Source organism: Anser brachyrhynchus (genome assembly GCF_964034855.1).
Source record: "Anser brachyrhynchus genome assembly, chromosome: 10".
Classification (NCBI taxonomy): Eukaryota; Metazoa; Chordata; class Aves; order Anseriformes; family Anatidae; genus Anser; species Anser brachyrhynchus.
The window spans coordinates 13355988-13372288 of NC_137705.1; the positions used below are offsets into that span (position 1 = coordinate 13355988).

General features: G+C 44.3%; 1 protein-coding gene across 1 annotated transcript in view; it reads left to right on the forward strand.

The window, feature by feature from the left end:
• Positions 1-1135: 1135 nt before the first annotated feature.
• DCAF1 (DDB1 and CUL4 associated factor 1) overlaps positions 1136-16301 on the forward strand; it is a 53416-nt gene continuing 38250 nt past the window's right edge. Inside the window, exons 1-7 of the mRNA XM_080606303.1 lie at positions 1136-1293; positions 5731-5848; positions 10273-10349; positions 11084-11157; positions 12130-12243; positions 14214-14351; positions 15217-15720. Of these exons, the coding sequence (XP_080462429.1) occupies positions 5739-5848; positions 10273-10349; positions 11084-11157; positions 12130-12243; positions 14214-14351; positions 15217-15720 (1017 nt within the window). The 5' untranslated portion in view covers positions 1136-1293; positions 5731-5738. The remainder of the gene's footprint in view (positions 1294-5730; positions 5849-10272; positions 10350-11083; positions 11158-12129; positions 12244-14213; positions 14352-15216; positions 15721-16301) is intronic.

Here is a 16301-nt window from a genome sequence, read left to right on the forward strand (position 1 = left end):
TACGAGCATCTTCGCAGGGCAGGTCCAAACCCTCTCAGCAGTTTGGTTCCTGGCACTGTGCTCGTCTCCACATGCTGCCAGGGAATGAACTGGGTGCTGTGTGCAGTTGCAGCAGCAGTGTGATACACACAAGTGCTGAGAAAGGACTGAACTCTGTTACTGGTGTTACTACTCACCTGCCTTGAGCCACGAAGCAAAATTACCCTGTAGAGGTTGGTGATGGCTGATGGCTGCTAAGTCAGTAACTACTTAACAGCAGCGTTGACTGCTAAGTCAGTAACTATTCTCTCAGCTACGCTATAGCAGAAACTGAATTGCAAGTAGAAACATGTTAATGAGCAAACTGACTCCCACAAGCAGGTAACTGCAATTAATAAAGGTGAAGTGCAGGAAGTCAATAAATTTAGTCAGTATAGATCTGTGTTGGAGGTCAAGGTGGGCGATTAGCTCTCCTGAAAGCCTTGTCCTTTGCTTGTTGAGCAGCCACAGGTTGGGAGTCTCTCCAAATGCTATAACCTTCCTGATCACAAAGTTGGTTCTCACCCTCGGAATAAAGGTCTGAGCAGGCAGGAAGGTGAAGCTGCCGCCTGGAGGCTCGGGCTGGGGCTCTCTGCCAGCAGCTGGGAGCGGGTGAGGCATCTCAGCCACACGTTTCTGCCCTTAGCTGCACTTGAGGTGTGCTGTGAGCTCTGGCAACACGGCTTGTGTCTTTCTGGCTTCTCTTGCCAGTGTTGTTCCTCCTCTGATTCAGCAATCAGCCCTCAAGTCTAGAAGCTTATTACAACCTGGCGAGGTGGTTTTATCCTCTGCTTACACGTTGCTGATCTTCTCGCAGTATCGTGAGGTGGTCTGGAGTATGACAGTGATGGAGAGATGAGAAGCAATTGTTTTGTCCAAGGAAGTTCGAGCTTTGGTTCAGCCTCTAGTTGTTGTGGCCATCAGCTGATGGTTCTATGGGAGCATGTTATCCGTCTGCCTGGGGAGCCCCTGCCGGGCCGCAAACTACAACTCCCAGCCTCCTCCGCGGCGCCGCTGCCGGCGGGGCGCACGCGCGGAGGCCCTCACGCCGCGCGAACTCCGTTTCCCGTGAGGCCTCCGCGCGAGGCCTCGGCGTCCCCCTCCCCCTCCCTCCCCCCCCCCGCTCCCCGCGCCGCCGCCGTGACGCGCCCCGCGCGGTGACGCGCAAAGCGTGTGCCCGCCACAGCAGTCGCGGCCGCCGCGGGGTGCGCGGGGCCGAGCGCAGGGGCCGGGGGCAGCGGCGGCGGCGGCGGCGACCCGGGGGGCGTCGGGCAGGTAGGGGGTGGCGGCGGCGGCGGCGGCGGCGGGGCGGGCGGGGCCGGGCCAAACGGGGTCGGGCCGGGCCAAGCGGAGCCGGGCCGGGCCAAACGGGGCCGACCTGGCCTGTGGCCGCGGCCTCCGGGCCGGGCCGGGCCAGGCGGAGGGTGCCTGAGGGAATGACGGGGGGTGGGGGGGAGAGGGCTCGGCGCGGCGCCTCCTGCCCGCACGGCCCGGCCCGGCCCGGTACGGCCCGGCCCGGCCCGGCCCGGCCCCTTGGCCCCCAGCGCCGCGGGCCGGGCCCTCGCGTCCCCCCCCCGGCCGTCGTGCCGGGCGGCGGGCAGCAGGGGGCGGCTCCTGAGCCTCGTGCCTGCCCCGGCACATCGGGCACGGCCTGCTGTGAGGGCGGAGGGCCGGCACGGCCCGGGGCTTGGTGGCTTTCCCTGGCCTCGGAGGTGTTGTAGCCCTAAAGGCTCTTACACCGGTGCGCGTTCTCTGGAGAAACGTTGAGAGCAGCGTGAGGGCTGTGTCCTGTGATAGCCGCCAGCCGGGAGCTCGCCGGGTGTTAAAGGGGGAGGCTGGACAAATGGGGACTTCCCCCAGAGCTTCCCTCAGGTGCAGTAAGGAAACGGGACTTCTGTTCCCCATAGGTGGGGAAGATTGGGGTGGATTGGGGCCGGTTCCCTTCCGCGAGTGAACTTGAGCGTTGACAGCTCAGTACACTTCAGCCTTAACTTTGGCATGGTTGTTTCAGACTCAACAAGTTGAGGCAAATAGCTGACTTGCACCTCATCTGTTTAAAGAATAACTGTAATTAGTAGAAGAGAATTTTTTTTTTTGAAGAATTCTTCGCGTTAAAGAACAAACACAGACAGAACATACAGATTTGCTGATTCGCTTGCTGTGCGTTTAATTAGGTTCCTATTGCTGAGTTCTTAATTTTCCCATATGGGGTTATATTGATTACATTAGATTTCCCATCTATATTGTTTCCTTCACTGTACTTCAACTCATATTTAGATAGCATATGGAACTTGATTATTTAAGCTACGTCAAACTATAGTTATTAGAATTTGAGTTGGCTTTATACGTGCGGGTGTACAAATCCTCTTGTAATTTTTGTCTACACATAAACTCAAATGTGCACTCTTTCGACGAAGATGATTAAAATTGATTTTTTTTCCTAAGTTAGTGTTCTTGGTTTTGCTATGTGACTCTTATTTGACTCTTATTTTCCATTTAAATCAAGACATGGATTTTCAGCTTGTTTCCCAAGTAACCAAGTTGTCTGTAGACTTTCAGACTTAACAAATAAATCTATTGTCACCTAAGAAGTTGGACACTTAAAAATGCTTATCCGTACTGAAGTCTGTTCAGAACCTTATAATCCTTTTCATGAGCATGACACGATCAATAAGTGAATGACAGGTGGTGTTCCTGTGGTCAGCGTGAGGAACAAAAGGGTGAAGCTGAACTGCTTGATCCGTACCGAGCCCTTATCGAGGTCTGCGGTCAGAGGCCGCTGGGAGCCGTATTCCTGAGTTGTGTAGAGGTGTCTGATCAAGGTGTCCGAGGCTTCACGTCAGTGCTTCTGAGCCTCAGTAACACTTTATCCTTTTTTCTCTTTTCTGTCAAGCTTTTACATCTTCGTTCAGAAGAGTAAAATGTTCCCAAAAACGCTGCTGTGATACTGGAATGCTAACTAGTGTTTGGCATTAAAGCAGCGCCGCGTGCTGCTCTGTGCGCTGACAGAGGTGTGTGGATTTTCAGTGGAAGTGTTCACAGTGAGTCACTGCCAAGGTTGTAAATGTTTGTCCTTTGTCCAAGTCAAATCCCTTGAGTAACTCCTTGGTTTTGTTTGTACCAGTTCTATTGGATCTAAATATGATGTTTTGTCAGTAGTAGTTTTAGGAAAAATAAAACATCCCAACCACCGGCTTATTGGATAATGTAATTGAAATTTGTAGTAGAGTGTGATTTTTCAAAACTTTTTTTTTTTTTTTTTAAATCCTGGATTTGAGTCCGTCCCTGTTCTCCTAGTTCCTGGAAAGCAGTTTAAGGTTGCGTGAGTTCAGCAGCTTGTCCAGGGGAAGCAGAGCTCCCCCGCAGGCCTTCCTGGCCAGCAGGCTGGGGACATCTGTGACATTTAGCGGTCAGTTCGTACCATTGGTGGTCTTGTCCTTTCTGCAGGGTTCTTCACTTTGGTTTAAGATGGCATTCTTGAAAGAAGTGAGCGCAGCAGGAGTCGCTTTGATTCTTGTATTTCAAAAGGCATTTACCTGCCATAATATTCCACCCGTATATATTTTACAGCTCCCGTGGAATTGGGTGCTCCTGAGGTAGGTTTCTGTCGTTGCCGCTCTTTGCAGCGCCACCTGGAGAAGTCAGATCTGTTTGGGTACGCCGGGAGGGGTAAAGCCTTGGGAACAGGTGAGGTGCCTGGGAGAGGCACCTCCTTCCACTGCTGCGTGCCCGTGTGGAGGGCGGCAGGTCTGTGCTTCAGCTTTATTGCAGGGAGCGGCTGTGTATCAACACGGGCTGTCTGGACGCAGGGTGTGCTTTAAGTGAGGCGATGCTGCGGGCTGCAGGGATACCCAGCGTCGTCCCGTCCTCCTGTCGCGTGGCTGCGGTAGCACCGTGTGTCCCAGGGGGCAAGGCGAGCGTTTCCCCGATCTTCCTGGCTGGAGCTTCGGTCACCTGTTGCTGGTATTGCTAAAGCAGAGCTTCTCGCTTTCTAGCTGGAGCAATTAAGAGTTGTTAGGGGGAGTAAGCTGTTCTGCAGGTTGCAGAAGAGCCTGTACCGGCCTTATGCAAGCTCGGGGGGTCACAGGGCGTCTTTCTCTGCATGCCTCGGGTATAGAATGAAGGTGGAGATGCCTGGAGTGGTTGAATGCAGTTACCGGTACAGCACTTGCGTTCTGAAACTCAGATGTTTTTTCTGTGATACTTCAAAGCTGAGAAATGCTGCTGGCAAGTGTTGTTGCGTTGATGAAAAAAGGTACGGACCTTCCTGAGCTGGGAATAGCTTCCCTTGTCGGAGGCGTTGCGTTGTCTGTGTGTGCACGGTCTCAGCATGTTTTGTTGCCTGCATTCAGGGAGTGCTTTTGCCAAGGCAACTTATGCATGCGCATCAAATTTCCCAGTCTAATTCTATGGTGAACAAATAGTGAATTCTCTAGATAAGACTGTAATGACTTATCACTCAGAAAGCATCACCTTTCTTTATGAGTAGGTGTTTTTTTTGTTTTGTTAGCATACGCTCATTTTAAGTAGTACTTATTAAAGCGATGTACTTCGGACTCTGTCTTACCGTTCCGGGGTTATTCTCATAGTCTTTGGGTTGATGATTTTGGCACAGTTTGTGCCCATTTTGACTCCAGCTGGGTGGCCTTCCCTTGGAGGCTCACACGAGCTGAGCAGCTGCGGTACGTTCCTGCGGAAGCACCTGTGGGACGGGAGGCAGAGCCGCAGGGAGCTCGCCCGTTCCCTGGGTGAGCAGAGGCTGTCAGCGAATTAGGTATCCAGCTCTCAGTTGATCGTGGCGAGCCCTTTCAGAATGAACCTGCTGCAATTGTACGTGTAACTATGTTGAACTGTGGCTGTCTCTTCTTTGGCTGACTCCTGAATACATATTTCAGGGGTTTATGTGTATGTGACTGCCCCAAAAATGGCCTATCTGTATTTAACGAGGTTTTAGAAAGTTCCTTCTCTGCATCGGTTGTGACGAATGGATATTTAATCTTGCAACAGATAGATGTTGGCCATGTTACAGCTAATGAAATGCTTGAATGCTTAAGGGCATGGCATTGTTTTGAGACAGATTGTGTTCTTGTTTGATCTGTTGATGTGTCAGTGATAAAAAAAAAATCTACTAGAAGAAAAGTTGACACCTGGAAATTTAGCGGCTTAAACAGAACCCAGAGTGAGAGCTCCTTTCGTGAGATGGTGCCTTCGCAAGTCACTTGGTGCTTTCACTGCTGTCCAGAGGGTGCTGGCCTGCGGGCCACATAACCTGCAGTCACAGCACCGACCATAACTTGCTGTCCTAGCTTTGCTGTTTCATGAATAAATCTCAAGCACGAGCAGGGGCCTAACTCAGGCCTCCCCGTGGAGGTAGGGTTGATCGGCTTCAGCACTGGGCGCGTGGTGAGGCGTGCGTGCTTCCCTCGTGGTCAGGGTTGGTGTGCACCAGTTAAGACTTGTGTTCAGTGTGCACGCATTCTTTATTCTTCAGGCAAAGCACCAAAAGGAAACTTCCAGCTTTTCAAGTGAAGTTCAGCGCTTTTTTGGCGCTTAGTCTTCTCTTCCTCACTCCTTGTTGCTGAATATTTACTTGCCTCTTCCAAGTGGCTTTTGATCTTTGATTTAGATTATTTCAGCGAATGTAGTAAAATTGTGTGGGATTTCTTGCTCATCTTCCTGCTTATTTTGTTGTTGTTTCTTCTGCCGCCTTAGGCTAAGCCATGACTTCAGGATCTGGTCATGTGGACTCCAAGGCTGAGCTCACTACTTTGCTGGAGCAATGGGAGAAAGAACACGGCAGTGGGCAAGACATGGTCCCTATTCTCACCAGGTGAGTTCCATTACATAAATTCCTAAATCTGAATATCAGAAGTTACTGGAGAGCAGCTTTTACCATGTTTTTGTTTGAAGTTTTTACATACCTGATAAACTGTTGGTAATTAACTTTCTTTGGCCAGTAAGTTGAACTATGACTTCAGTATTTAATTTTACATATGATTTTGTTAAGAATTTGATATTGCAAAGATCTTACACAGTCTGCTTCTAAAACATGAATTTAATTCTCTGAGTTAATAAAAGTCTGGGGAATCATTAAATGGATGAAATAACTTTAGTATGCGCACCTGCAACTTGTGAAATGTTGATCGAAACAAATCTACAAGAATGTTGTTTCTTCCGAGCGGTGGTATGGGGTTTGCGATGGAGCTGACATTGGTCAGTTTATGTGAGAGAGACCGGTAACACCATTCGTTAGAAGGCAACTTCTGCTACCAGAGGAACATTCAAAATGTCAATTGTATTTGTAGTTTCCCAAGCCAGACCTCTCTGGGATAAACTGATAACATCCTTACTACAACTGGAGATCCACAGAAGTTCCACCCAACTCCTCCTCACCGCTCTGCCCTCAGAGCTGTAGCCTGCCTAGTCCCCACAGCAGGACTTCCTGTGCTTACTGGCCCGTGGGGAATGATCCAGGTTTCGGTACCGCACTGCTCTGCGGTGTTGGGATGGACATTTTAATGCACAGATCCTGGGCTGGCGTTAGATGGAAATAGCAGAAATCTGCTGGAGCTTCTTTGCACAGATCTATGTCGTTCCTCACCTTGTGGTCATATCTTGTTCTTTTTACTGTATTTTAAAAATAGCAGCACGGAAGAGGAAGATGAGCAGCAAAAAGATGATCCTAAACACTTACTGTGTAGGTCTCCTAAAAATCAAGACACATTTCGGTGTTTGTGTATTGCTATCTGATTTATGTCTTGAAGGAAACGTGACACATCCAGGCTTTTTGTTGCAGGCATGAACACCAGAAACTTAATATATTCTAAGAAATATGAATTCAGCATGTATTTTCTTCCATTGATAGCAGTCTGGCACTCCTTACTCCCTCAGCTCCTTGAGTTCCCTACATTATTTATGCCCAAACAAATCTGATAGTTCTCCTTTGGTTCTTCAGGGTTTACGTGCAGCAGGCAGAGTGACTATGGATGGTAAGAGCTGGGGTATTTTGGCTTTAGTGGAGGTAACGCAGATTTGTTTAAGGTAGATCACAAGGGGATTGCAGTGCTTCAGGTGTCAGTGGAAGCTGTCTGTCTGTTTGGAGTCCTGGGTTTTAGATGTGGCATATGTTTAAAAAGAATTTGCTGGAAGAGGTGCTAGGGATCCTCCCCAGCTGGAACTGACGTTAGCTGGTGTCTGGAGGCACAGCGGTGTTCTTGCATGTTGGTTTAGACTTACGGCAGAGGAAGCTGTGGTCATGCTTGTTGGTGAGTGACTTTTTTCTACTTCCTTCTGAACTAGTTAGAAGAAAAACTTCCCTGTGTGGACGGGGGCCTGTTCAAATGTGATTCTGAGGCAGCATATGTGAGAGTGCAGCAGTGTGTGTTTGGACAGGAACAGGAGCACTGTGGGTCATAGGCCACAGGTGAATTGTTGCTTCTAAATAAGCAAGTTTTCTGGATTAACAAACTCGTGTGTCAATCAAAGAAATTGCTTGGGAAGCAGTGTCAGCAAACAGCAGTTTTTTCAACAAAATAAAGATACTTCTCAAAAAATTGTGAATTGAAACAATCCTGCAAGAGCCATGGTTTGTAGGGTGGGCACAAGTCATGTTGAACTGTACTGGAGAGTCCTGGGGGTTGGATCCTTCCCAGCATCCCAAGAGCCCCTTACATAAAGGGACTGACTCAGCAGCTCAACATCGTATGTTCTGGCTTCACTTCCACAACCCAAGTTTGGGACGTAGTGTGCTACAGTCTGGGATTGTGGAGCATCTTTTGTTGTTTGTAGCCTGTTGTAAAGGCGCAGGTTGGTCGTTGGTGCCAAATGATGGCGCAGAGCAGCATTAGGGCTCTTTATGTTGTGCCATTTACATCAGCAGGAGTGTTGCAAAGTTTGTGTACTTCTGTCTACCACTGCCCCTTCTTTCTTCACCCCCAAGTTGAGCCTTATGTTTGTGGCAAGTGAAGATGAGGATCTGACAGTTTTCAAAGACTATCTGCAAAGACAGTTGTAAAGGGTTTGGCAAAAAATTGAAAAAGCCAAAAGCAGGAGTGAAGACCACTTACTGCCTGCAGAACCTAGATCTTGTCTGCAGATTCAAGTGGGTAGAGAGCCAATATTTTATCAAGTGAATAGGGGAAATCTTGAAACCTGAGTGAAAGCCCAGTGTTTTTGTGAATTGTTTTTTGTTAAAGCCCTGTGTGTCAAGTGCCTCTTTTTAAGAGGTGGGAATGAGCTTTGTTGGTTTGTCAGTCCTGGAGTGATAGGAGAGTTGAATAAGCTGTTGATCTAGACAGATTCATCCAAGTCACTTTACAGTTACTCTTTGTGTGCTAGAAAGGTATTATATGTGAGCTTAATCTTACTTGTTTTCTCTTTGAAAGTCAATTTAAAAGAGGCAGTGCTTTATTTTGATCAAATGATTGTGCCTAATTGTCTCAACAAACAAACACCCTGTAATCAGTGATTCGTGTGCCTGTTCTGTCTAGGCTGTGATAATGTTGTCATCCCTGGAACCGCTCAGCAGCTTCAGCTGGCACGCTGCTTGGCTGCCTACCTAAACAGGACGGACTGATGAGAATGTTAAGCTCACTTTCTGTGCTGCTTGTCAGTCCTTTCTGGCACACGTTCAGCATGCTGATTATCACCTGAAAAGACCTAACAAATCTAGGATTCGGGTTCCCGACTCCCAGCTGTCTGTCAGCAGGTACCCCTCAAGCTATTAGTTCCCATGGAAAAAAAAAGAGGAGCTGGCAGCGGAGTATTTAAGTAACCAGCTTTTGCCAGAAATCCGTGAGAGCTCGAGCTGTGCCACCTGTTAGCAAGGGATGCAATTTGCATCTCTTCACATTCAGGCTTACTGAAAGTAAATATTAGAACCACACAGGATAAACAGTTTGAAAGTTAATTGTTGTATCAGAGACAAGCAAGGAAGTTCTGTGCTCATCCCCAATAAGCTAATTTGGTGTTCCTGCAACCTGCGCAGGCTTCATAACATCTTCTGCCCTTCTGGCAAGTCAGTGTAGTTCACAGAGGCGTGGATTTGAGTGTGTTTTTGTCTCCGATTGATCCTGGCATCACAAGATATTTTTCTGGAAAGTAACAAGAATGAAACAGAAGTCAGTGGCCTTCTGTAAGTGAGATCCGCTGTGAAAGATGAATATTTTTCCAGGGATTGCTGCAGTATTCCAGTAATTTTCTGTCCTCTATTAAAAAAAAAAACAAAAACAACACTGTCTTTAGGTCACTAGCCTGGAGGTGCTAAGACCTTGATGTAAGGTCTCACCTCTGTGCAGCCTGTGAGTTCTGCACCCATCTTTAGACCTCAGCGGAGGGGAGGGAATCAGGTTCTATATTGAGGAAATCAGACTAATTTGCTCATGTTTTTTGAATGCTGCTCTTTATTTCACCTCAAACTGCTTGTATTTCTGCTTTAACACTTCTTGGAGAAAGATGGTAGAGGACTGTGGGATTATTGCTTTACTATTAGATAATCTCCCTCTTCTTGATTTTGTTTAAATAAGGAAATGAATTACTTTTTATTGCTCATTCTGAGTGAATTGGAGCATGGGATTCTGGTAGACAGGACCATTTAATGTATTTTGAAGGTCTATGAATAGGAAACTGGATGAGTTTCTCCTTGCACTATCCTTAGTGGTAACTGACATGCCAAAAGGTTGAGGTTGTAGGTGAAGGGGTAAGCTTAACAGAGATTACATAATACTACATTAAATATTTTATTATTACACATTTCTATCAAAAATTAATAGATACAAATGACAACATAAGTAGTTCAAATGGGTGCCTCTATGCAGTCCAAATAGGAAAGAGGACTGAATCACCTGTTCAGGACTTACCCTACTGCAAGAGAGGGACCATGTTGGTGAGAAGTGCTACTTGAGCCCCTTAGTTCTTGTAGCTCTTCACAGTAAGTGTTGTAGAACATCAATGTGACTCTGACATGGGTAAATAAAAGATATTGGTTCCTCCAGAGCATCATGCTTGTGCATCACTGGGATGTTGACATTGGTTCAGCATGTTTTGGAGGGTTGGTGAAGAATAAGGTACTAGAGGCAAGTCTCTTTTCCTCACCCTTCTGAGTGAACAGTGAAATCCCCTGGTAACACCAAACGCCATTCAAATGGAAGTTGATGAGCTGTTTGAAAACACTTTGACAAAGAGGCTAACATGAGGATCTGTGTGCTGGAACAAGACAGAGCGGATTAGGTTCATTGCATGTTGTTCCTTCTGTAGGATGTCCGAGCTGATTGAGAAGGAGACTGAAGAGTACCGCAAAGGGGATCCAGACCCATTTGATGACCGACACCCGGGTAAGACATTCTGAACGGTTTTGGCAGCACTAGCACAGTATCAGCTGGTACCTAGTTATTTGTATTTAAAAGTAAGCAAAATCTAGCTTGAATGTGTCTACTGCTGATCAAGGTCTGATAACTGCTTCTTCACTGAGTCTGTTCTGTAGTGCTGATAGCTGGCATCTTTTGATGTTTGCTGCAATATTTTGGGGCCCTGGGTAGAGTTTTGGAAGGGTATTTCAGGGGTTAACTTATGAAATAAGGGTACAGTTGTGTTAGCAAGTTGTAGTTAGTTTGATGTACTGGGTGTGAGATAGACAGAGAGGACTGTCTCAGATTAGCTTGAATTTGTTGTTCAGTAAGCGCTTTGCAGTAGTTTCATGTAGCTTCTGATGCTTTTTATGTTGTTACCCTTAATTTGTGGGTTGTCTTTTGGGGTTGTGTGTGTGTGACTTATTAGCATGTTACTGAGACAGTTTGATGTTTGTATCTTCACTGTCTATAAAACTAACAATGCAACACTGTTGGACCACTTCGATGTGTTGTGCTTTGACCAGTAGACGTTTTGAGGAGGTAATGCCTACAATAAAAAATGTTAACTTGGTTAATAATTTATGACTTCTTCTATCATTTTCTTTCTGAGAAAGGTCCTGCTGACTAGAATATTCCACAATCAGTTTGAAGACAGTAGTTTAGTAATGATCTCGAAGTCCCAAAGCAGATAGATAAGTCTTTTCCTGCTTCTTCTACAGGTCGAGCAGACCCTGAGTGCATGTTAGGTCACTTACTAAGGATACTTTTCAAGAATGATGATTTCATGAATGCGGTAGGTTTGCTCTGAGAACTGCCTCTGCCAGGTGTTCTCGACACCTTATGTTTTTTGTTTACTTTGTGCTAGTTGATGTCAGTATTTGTGCCTGTTTAATATTAATTTTACTGGTGGTGGGACTATTTCTTCCATAGCAGTGGCTTTTAAAGTGTGTTTAAACACAACTTGCTTGCTACTGTTGAAGTGACCCAAGGAAACGGGAGTTCATGAGCTGTTCAGGAGTACCGAAATGTGCATAGTAACAATTGAATTAGTTCTTCTCAAGGTTTATCAATCTCTTTAAAGAAAGTTTTAAAAGCATAATTAATTTGTGTAATGCAAAGTAATACCACTAATTCCAGTGCCTTGTCTCCAAACACTTGGAAATGCTGGACTGCCTGTAAGAGCAGCTTATATCAGCTCTAGGGGGCTCAGGCAGAGGATTTAGAGGCAAGTCTGTCTTTCCTCTTGTGCTGCTATATTCTAATGTGAGTTAATAGCTAGAACTTCTGTTGCCCTCACCTCAGTGCAAGCACCTGTATCAGTATGTGTTTCTGTAAGGGTTCTGCCAGGTTGCTTGCATGTAGCCTTCTGCCTTAAACTGTGAGTGATAAGCAAACATAGATGTCATTAAAGATGTGTATTTTTGATATTTTTAATTTTTAATTTTTTTTCAGCTATTAGCTTTGCATATTTACACCGTTATTGAACTATAACTTTTTTAGGCATTAGTCTTTACAAATCACTTCAAGATAGGTATTTAGTCAGTGAACAGCAGATTAGAGGGGAATTCTGTTTGTCAGGGGAATTATTTCAACTTTGGAAGCACTGAAGAGACCAGGTTAACGGGTTAGTCATTTGTAGATTCAGGGCTTACATACTGGCACTTCTTACTCTATCATTTTGCTGATGTGGGAGTTTGCAAGGACTTCACTGCACTGGTTTTGGTCAGTTGAATTTCAAACCAATGCTCTTCCTGGTCTTCTCTAGCTAGTGAATGCTTATGTGATGACAAGCAGAGAACCTCCGTTAAACACTGCTGCCTGTCGGCTTCTTCTGGATATCATGCCAGGACTGGAAACTGCTGTCGTCTTTCAGGAAAAGGTATTGTTTACACTGATGCTTGGTTTATAAACTCGGTGTATTATGTACTCCAACAGTTCCTCCCACAGGAGAAACCAGTAAAAAGGAACATTGAAATCCTATCTCTGAGAGACAATCTGTTTAGCCTTAGTAATGGGTTGGGGCTTTTTGATGACGGCTTGTTCAGCTGATCAAATCTTGGGTATTCCACAGCTTGTAAGTTCAAATAGGACTGGTTAAAACAGCAGATTAATGTTATGGGAAGTCTTGTACTTTGAATTGTTTTATAGGCCTATGAATGGAGCAGGCTGTATAGAATGTTAAGACCTGCTGGTAGGACTCTCGCCAGGTAATTCAGAACTACAGCAGAGCAATAGCATTATTCGAGCTAAATGATAAACAAGTCATACTTTAACTAAGCAGTCTAAAATCCACATGCTTCATGGGGATTATCTGGAATTGCAATGGACAGCTGAATCAGACTTCTGTATGTTGGCAAGTGTGGTTTTTGAAGGAATGCACAAAGAGTTGAAAGTGAAGAGGAAGTAGATTTCACTCCTGAGCCCCGTTTTCTTCATCTGTAAAACTAGCGTAGTATTTTTCTCAAGTTTGAAAATCAGATAATGCTTTATATCAAAGTTCCAAATGAGTTTCTTTGCTATTAGAAATACGAATGTGAACTCTAAGACACAGTAAAAGGAAGGAATAATGAGCTCCCTTTCTGAAGGAGTGAATTTAATTTAATGTGGTCTTTGTGGTCTGCCCAAAGGCTAAGGCTTTGAGACTTTGAGGCAAAAAAAGTTAAAATAATAGATTCCTTATTTGTGGAGAATATAGTTTTTTCTTGAGACACAAACTGTGTAAACTGAAATTAAATTTTAAAGTTACGTTTCGCACTTAGGGGCTTTTCTTTTCACTAGAGAATATATAGTTCTATTCTGCTTTTTTGGGTTCCTGTATGTAGGAGGCTTTAGGTCAGATAACAAATCACTATTTGAAGAGTGTATTATTCTGGTCATAAAGAGGCCCTCTAGCGGCCAATGGCTTTCACATCTCATTGATTTTTTTTAATGACATAAGAGCAATTTAATAATAATGCAATTTTAATTAACTATAGAACAGGCAACTCTTTCAAAATCTGTACGCTGATAGGTCTCATTGAAATTTGTGTCTATTCATTATTTTTAAACATTTATTGTATTGTACCCACGGCCCAAATTTATGCTCAACACTTCATTAGCGTGACATGAATCTTATGATATGATGTTTCAAAATCAGATAGTAATTTGGAGGAAAACATGTTTCATTCTAACACATAGTCTTTTAATTGCCTGTTTTAACTTTAATTAACACTCACTGAGCCTTGTTAAGAAAAATTGTGTGGTAGACTGTGTTCAAACACTGAGTTTCGCTGTTAAAAATATAAACAATATTTAACATGATTTTCATATATATGGATTGTTATAATTGCATGCATTCCTTTCTTCTCCAACCATTATGGGTTTATGACTGAGGATTTTTTTTTTTTTTGTGAGTAGTAATGTAAAGAGTAGTAAAGTAAAGAGTTCCTCTGGCACCAGGTAGCTTGCTTGTTTAAGTGACTTTTCAATTTGGCTCTAGTAAGCTGTTAGAGAAATGGAAGAAATTTAGCAAAATTCTGTTTTACTGGGTGAAAACTCAACACTGCTTCTTTGAGATCTACTAAATTGCTAGAGTTCTATATTAGTGAACCTTACAGGAGCTGTGGGTTTGTTTTTTCACTAATCCTGATTCTAAATATCTAATGCCTGGAAATAATTCTATGCATCTTAAAATGTTTTTTTTTTGCTTCCAAGTATTTTAAAATTTTGATTTGTGACGTAACTGGTAGGAAATCTAGCTTGGTCATTACGTGGGATAGGGAGAATTACCAATAGGTGCTTACACTGGGACCAAAGGAGGAAAAATGAAGTGTAATTGTTGGAATTGCTTTCTTATTTTCTTCGTTATAGGAAGGCATAGTTGAAAATCTCTTTAAGTGGGCACGAGAGGCTGATCAGCCACTAAGGACCTACGCAACAGGGCTATTAGGAGGAGCTATGGAAAACCAGGATATTGCTGCGAATTACAGGGATGAAAATTCACAATTGGTAATGATATCTCGATGCATGTTTTCCTTTAGAGAACAGATACCTCTTTTTCTTTGAGAGTGTGCGTGGTGGAGCTCACGTTTAGAAATTAATGTATGATTTTGTGGTGGTTATACTAATATCTGTAAGAGTCAGTAGCTCATGCTTTCCATCCTTTCCTGACCTTGAATTTGCTGAGGAAACTTTGCATCTGTAACGATTGCATATGGTGGCTTATATATGGAGCAGAGACATTGAAATGAAAGGTAAATCAACGTAGGGACAACTTAATATGAAATTTTATTATAATTAGACATTTTTATTCTAAATCCTTCACCAGTATGATGTTTATCAGCAATTGAGATGACTTTCAGAAGAAGGTAGGCTAAGCAAATTTGGCTCTTAGGACAGTGCACAGCATGTCATTTACAGTGTGTCAAACCATAGGCTAATTCTTCTAATTCTTGCACAGTTAAGGCCTTTGGAGCAGAAGTGAGCCTTTAGCTTTTGTAAACCTGCAATTTTTCAAAGCTGCAGCTTCACAAGGAAACATTGCCCTTATCCCAGGCTACATGGAGATGATGGAAGAATGTTGCAAGATGGTGTGTGGTTCTTCTAGCACCATGATAGCTCATCTGCTCTTAATGGCTTTCAGGTCCTTTCTTTCTCCTTTGGGAAAGTGGGTGATGATTTATTAGAGTAAAAATAATTGGGATTGTCTTAGGCACTTTGAAATCATTATTTTTCTGGGCAAACACGCGTTTCAGCATGCCTGGTATTCTATGAAGTAAAGTTGTTTATATAGTAACAGCAAAAATATGGCCAATGTGGGTTGTATGATCGAGGCAGGAATTGTGTTGTCATGCACGCTTCTTTTGTGAAACAGGTAGCTTTGGTGCTTCGACGGCTGCGAGAGCTACAGGTTACTGAAATGACTACAAAACAAGAAAACAAGCGTCCCAGTCCTCGGAAAGTGCCGTCAGATCCTCTGCTGCCTCTAGATGAAGAGGCTGTGGATATGGATTATGGGGAGATGGCAGTAGATGGAGAGCAAGAAGAAGTGGCTGGGGATATGGAGATCTCCTTTCATCTTGATTCAAGTCACAAGACCAGTAGCAGAGTCAACTCTGCTACAAAGCTAGACGATGGGGGACTGAGAAAAAGCAAATCAGGGAAACAGCACGAAAGAGACGGCTTCCGGAAGGCCAAGCAAAAGCTGGGCTTCTCCGCTTCAGAACCAGAGCGGATGTTTGTTGAACTGTCCAACAGCAGCTGGTCAGAAATGTCCCCGTGGGTGATTGGCACTAACTATACACTTTACCCTTTGACCCCCGCCATAGAGCAGAGGCTAATTCTTCAATACCTGACTCCCTTAGGGGAGTACCAAGAGGTGAGCATATGAAGGTGGGAGGACTGTGCGTGAATTCTCCTGACAAAACTATTGGTGGTATTCTGGGGAAAAGTTTTGAGGACTACTTGTTGATATTTCCTGGTGTGGTTAAGATCCTTTCCTGAGCTGTTGTTGATTTCTCAAGTTGATGAGGTCATTAATTTAAATACTACCTAGCAGGTAATACTCAAAGCTGAACTTAGCAGGTGTGTGGTCTGGTAATTAGAGCATGGCACTGGGAGTTTTATTCCTGGCTTCTGTTAACTTGTAGGGATTGTTTACATGATACAGGATAAGTCGCTTTGTTTGAAATGCATACCTTTTTTTCTGATTACTCTGGGGAAGTTAATAGACTCTAGCATTAAAAATCTGAGGAAACAGTGGGCTTTTGAAATTCTTTCTGAAATGGCTTGTATAACCTCTGCGGTATTTCTCATTAGAAATGGCAGTGCCTGTGCTATGTAGATGCTTTTGAGAGCTGTTGTTACTTGGACAAAATAGTTGGGCCATGTAAGATTTACCAGAGTATTTCCTTTTCCCATTTTTTAAAAATCATAAGCCTCAATTAAGCGTAAGTCTGC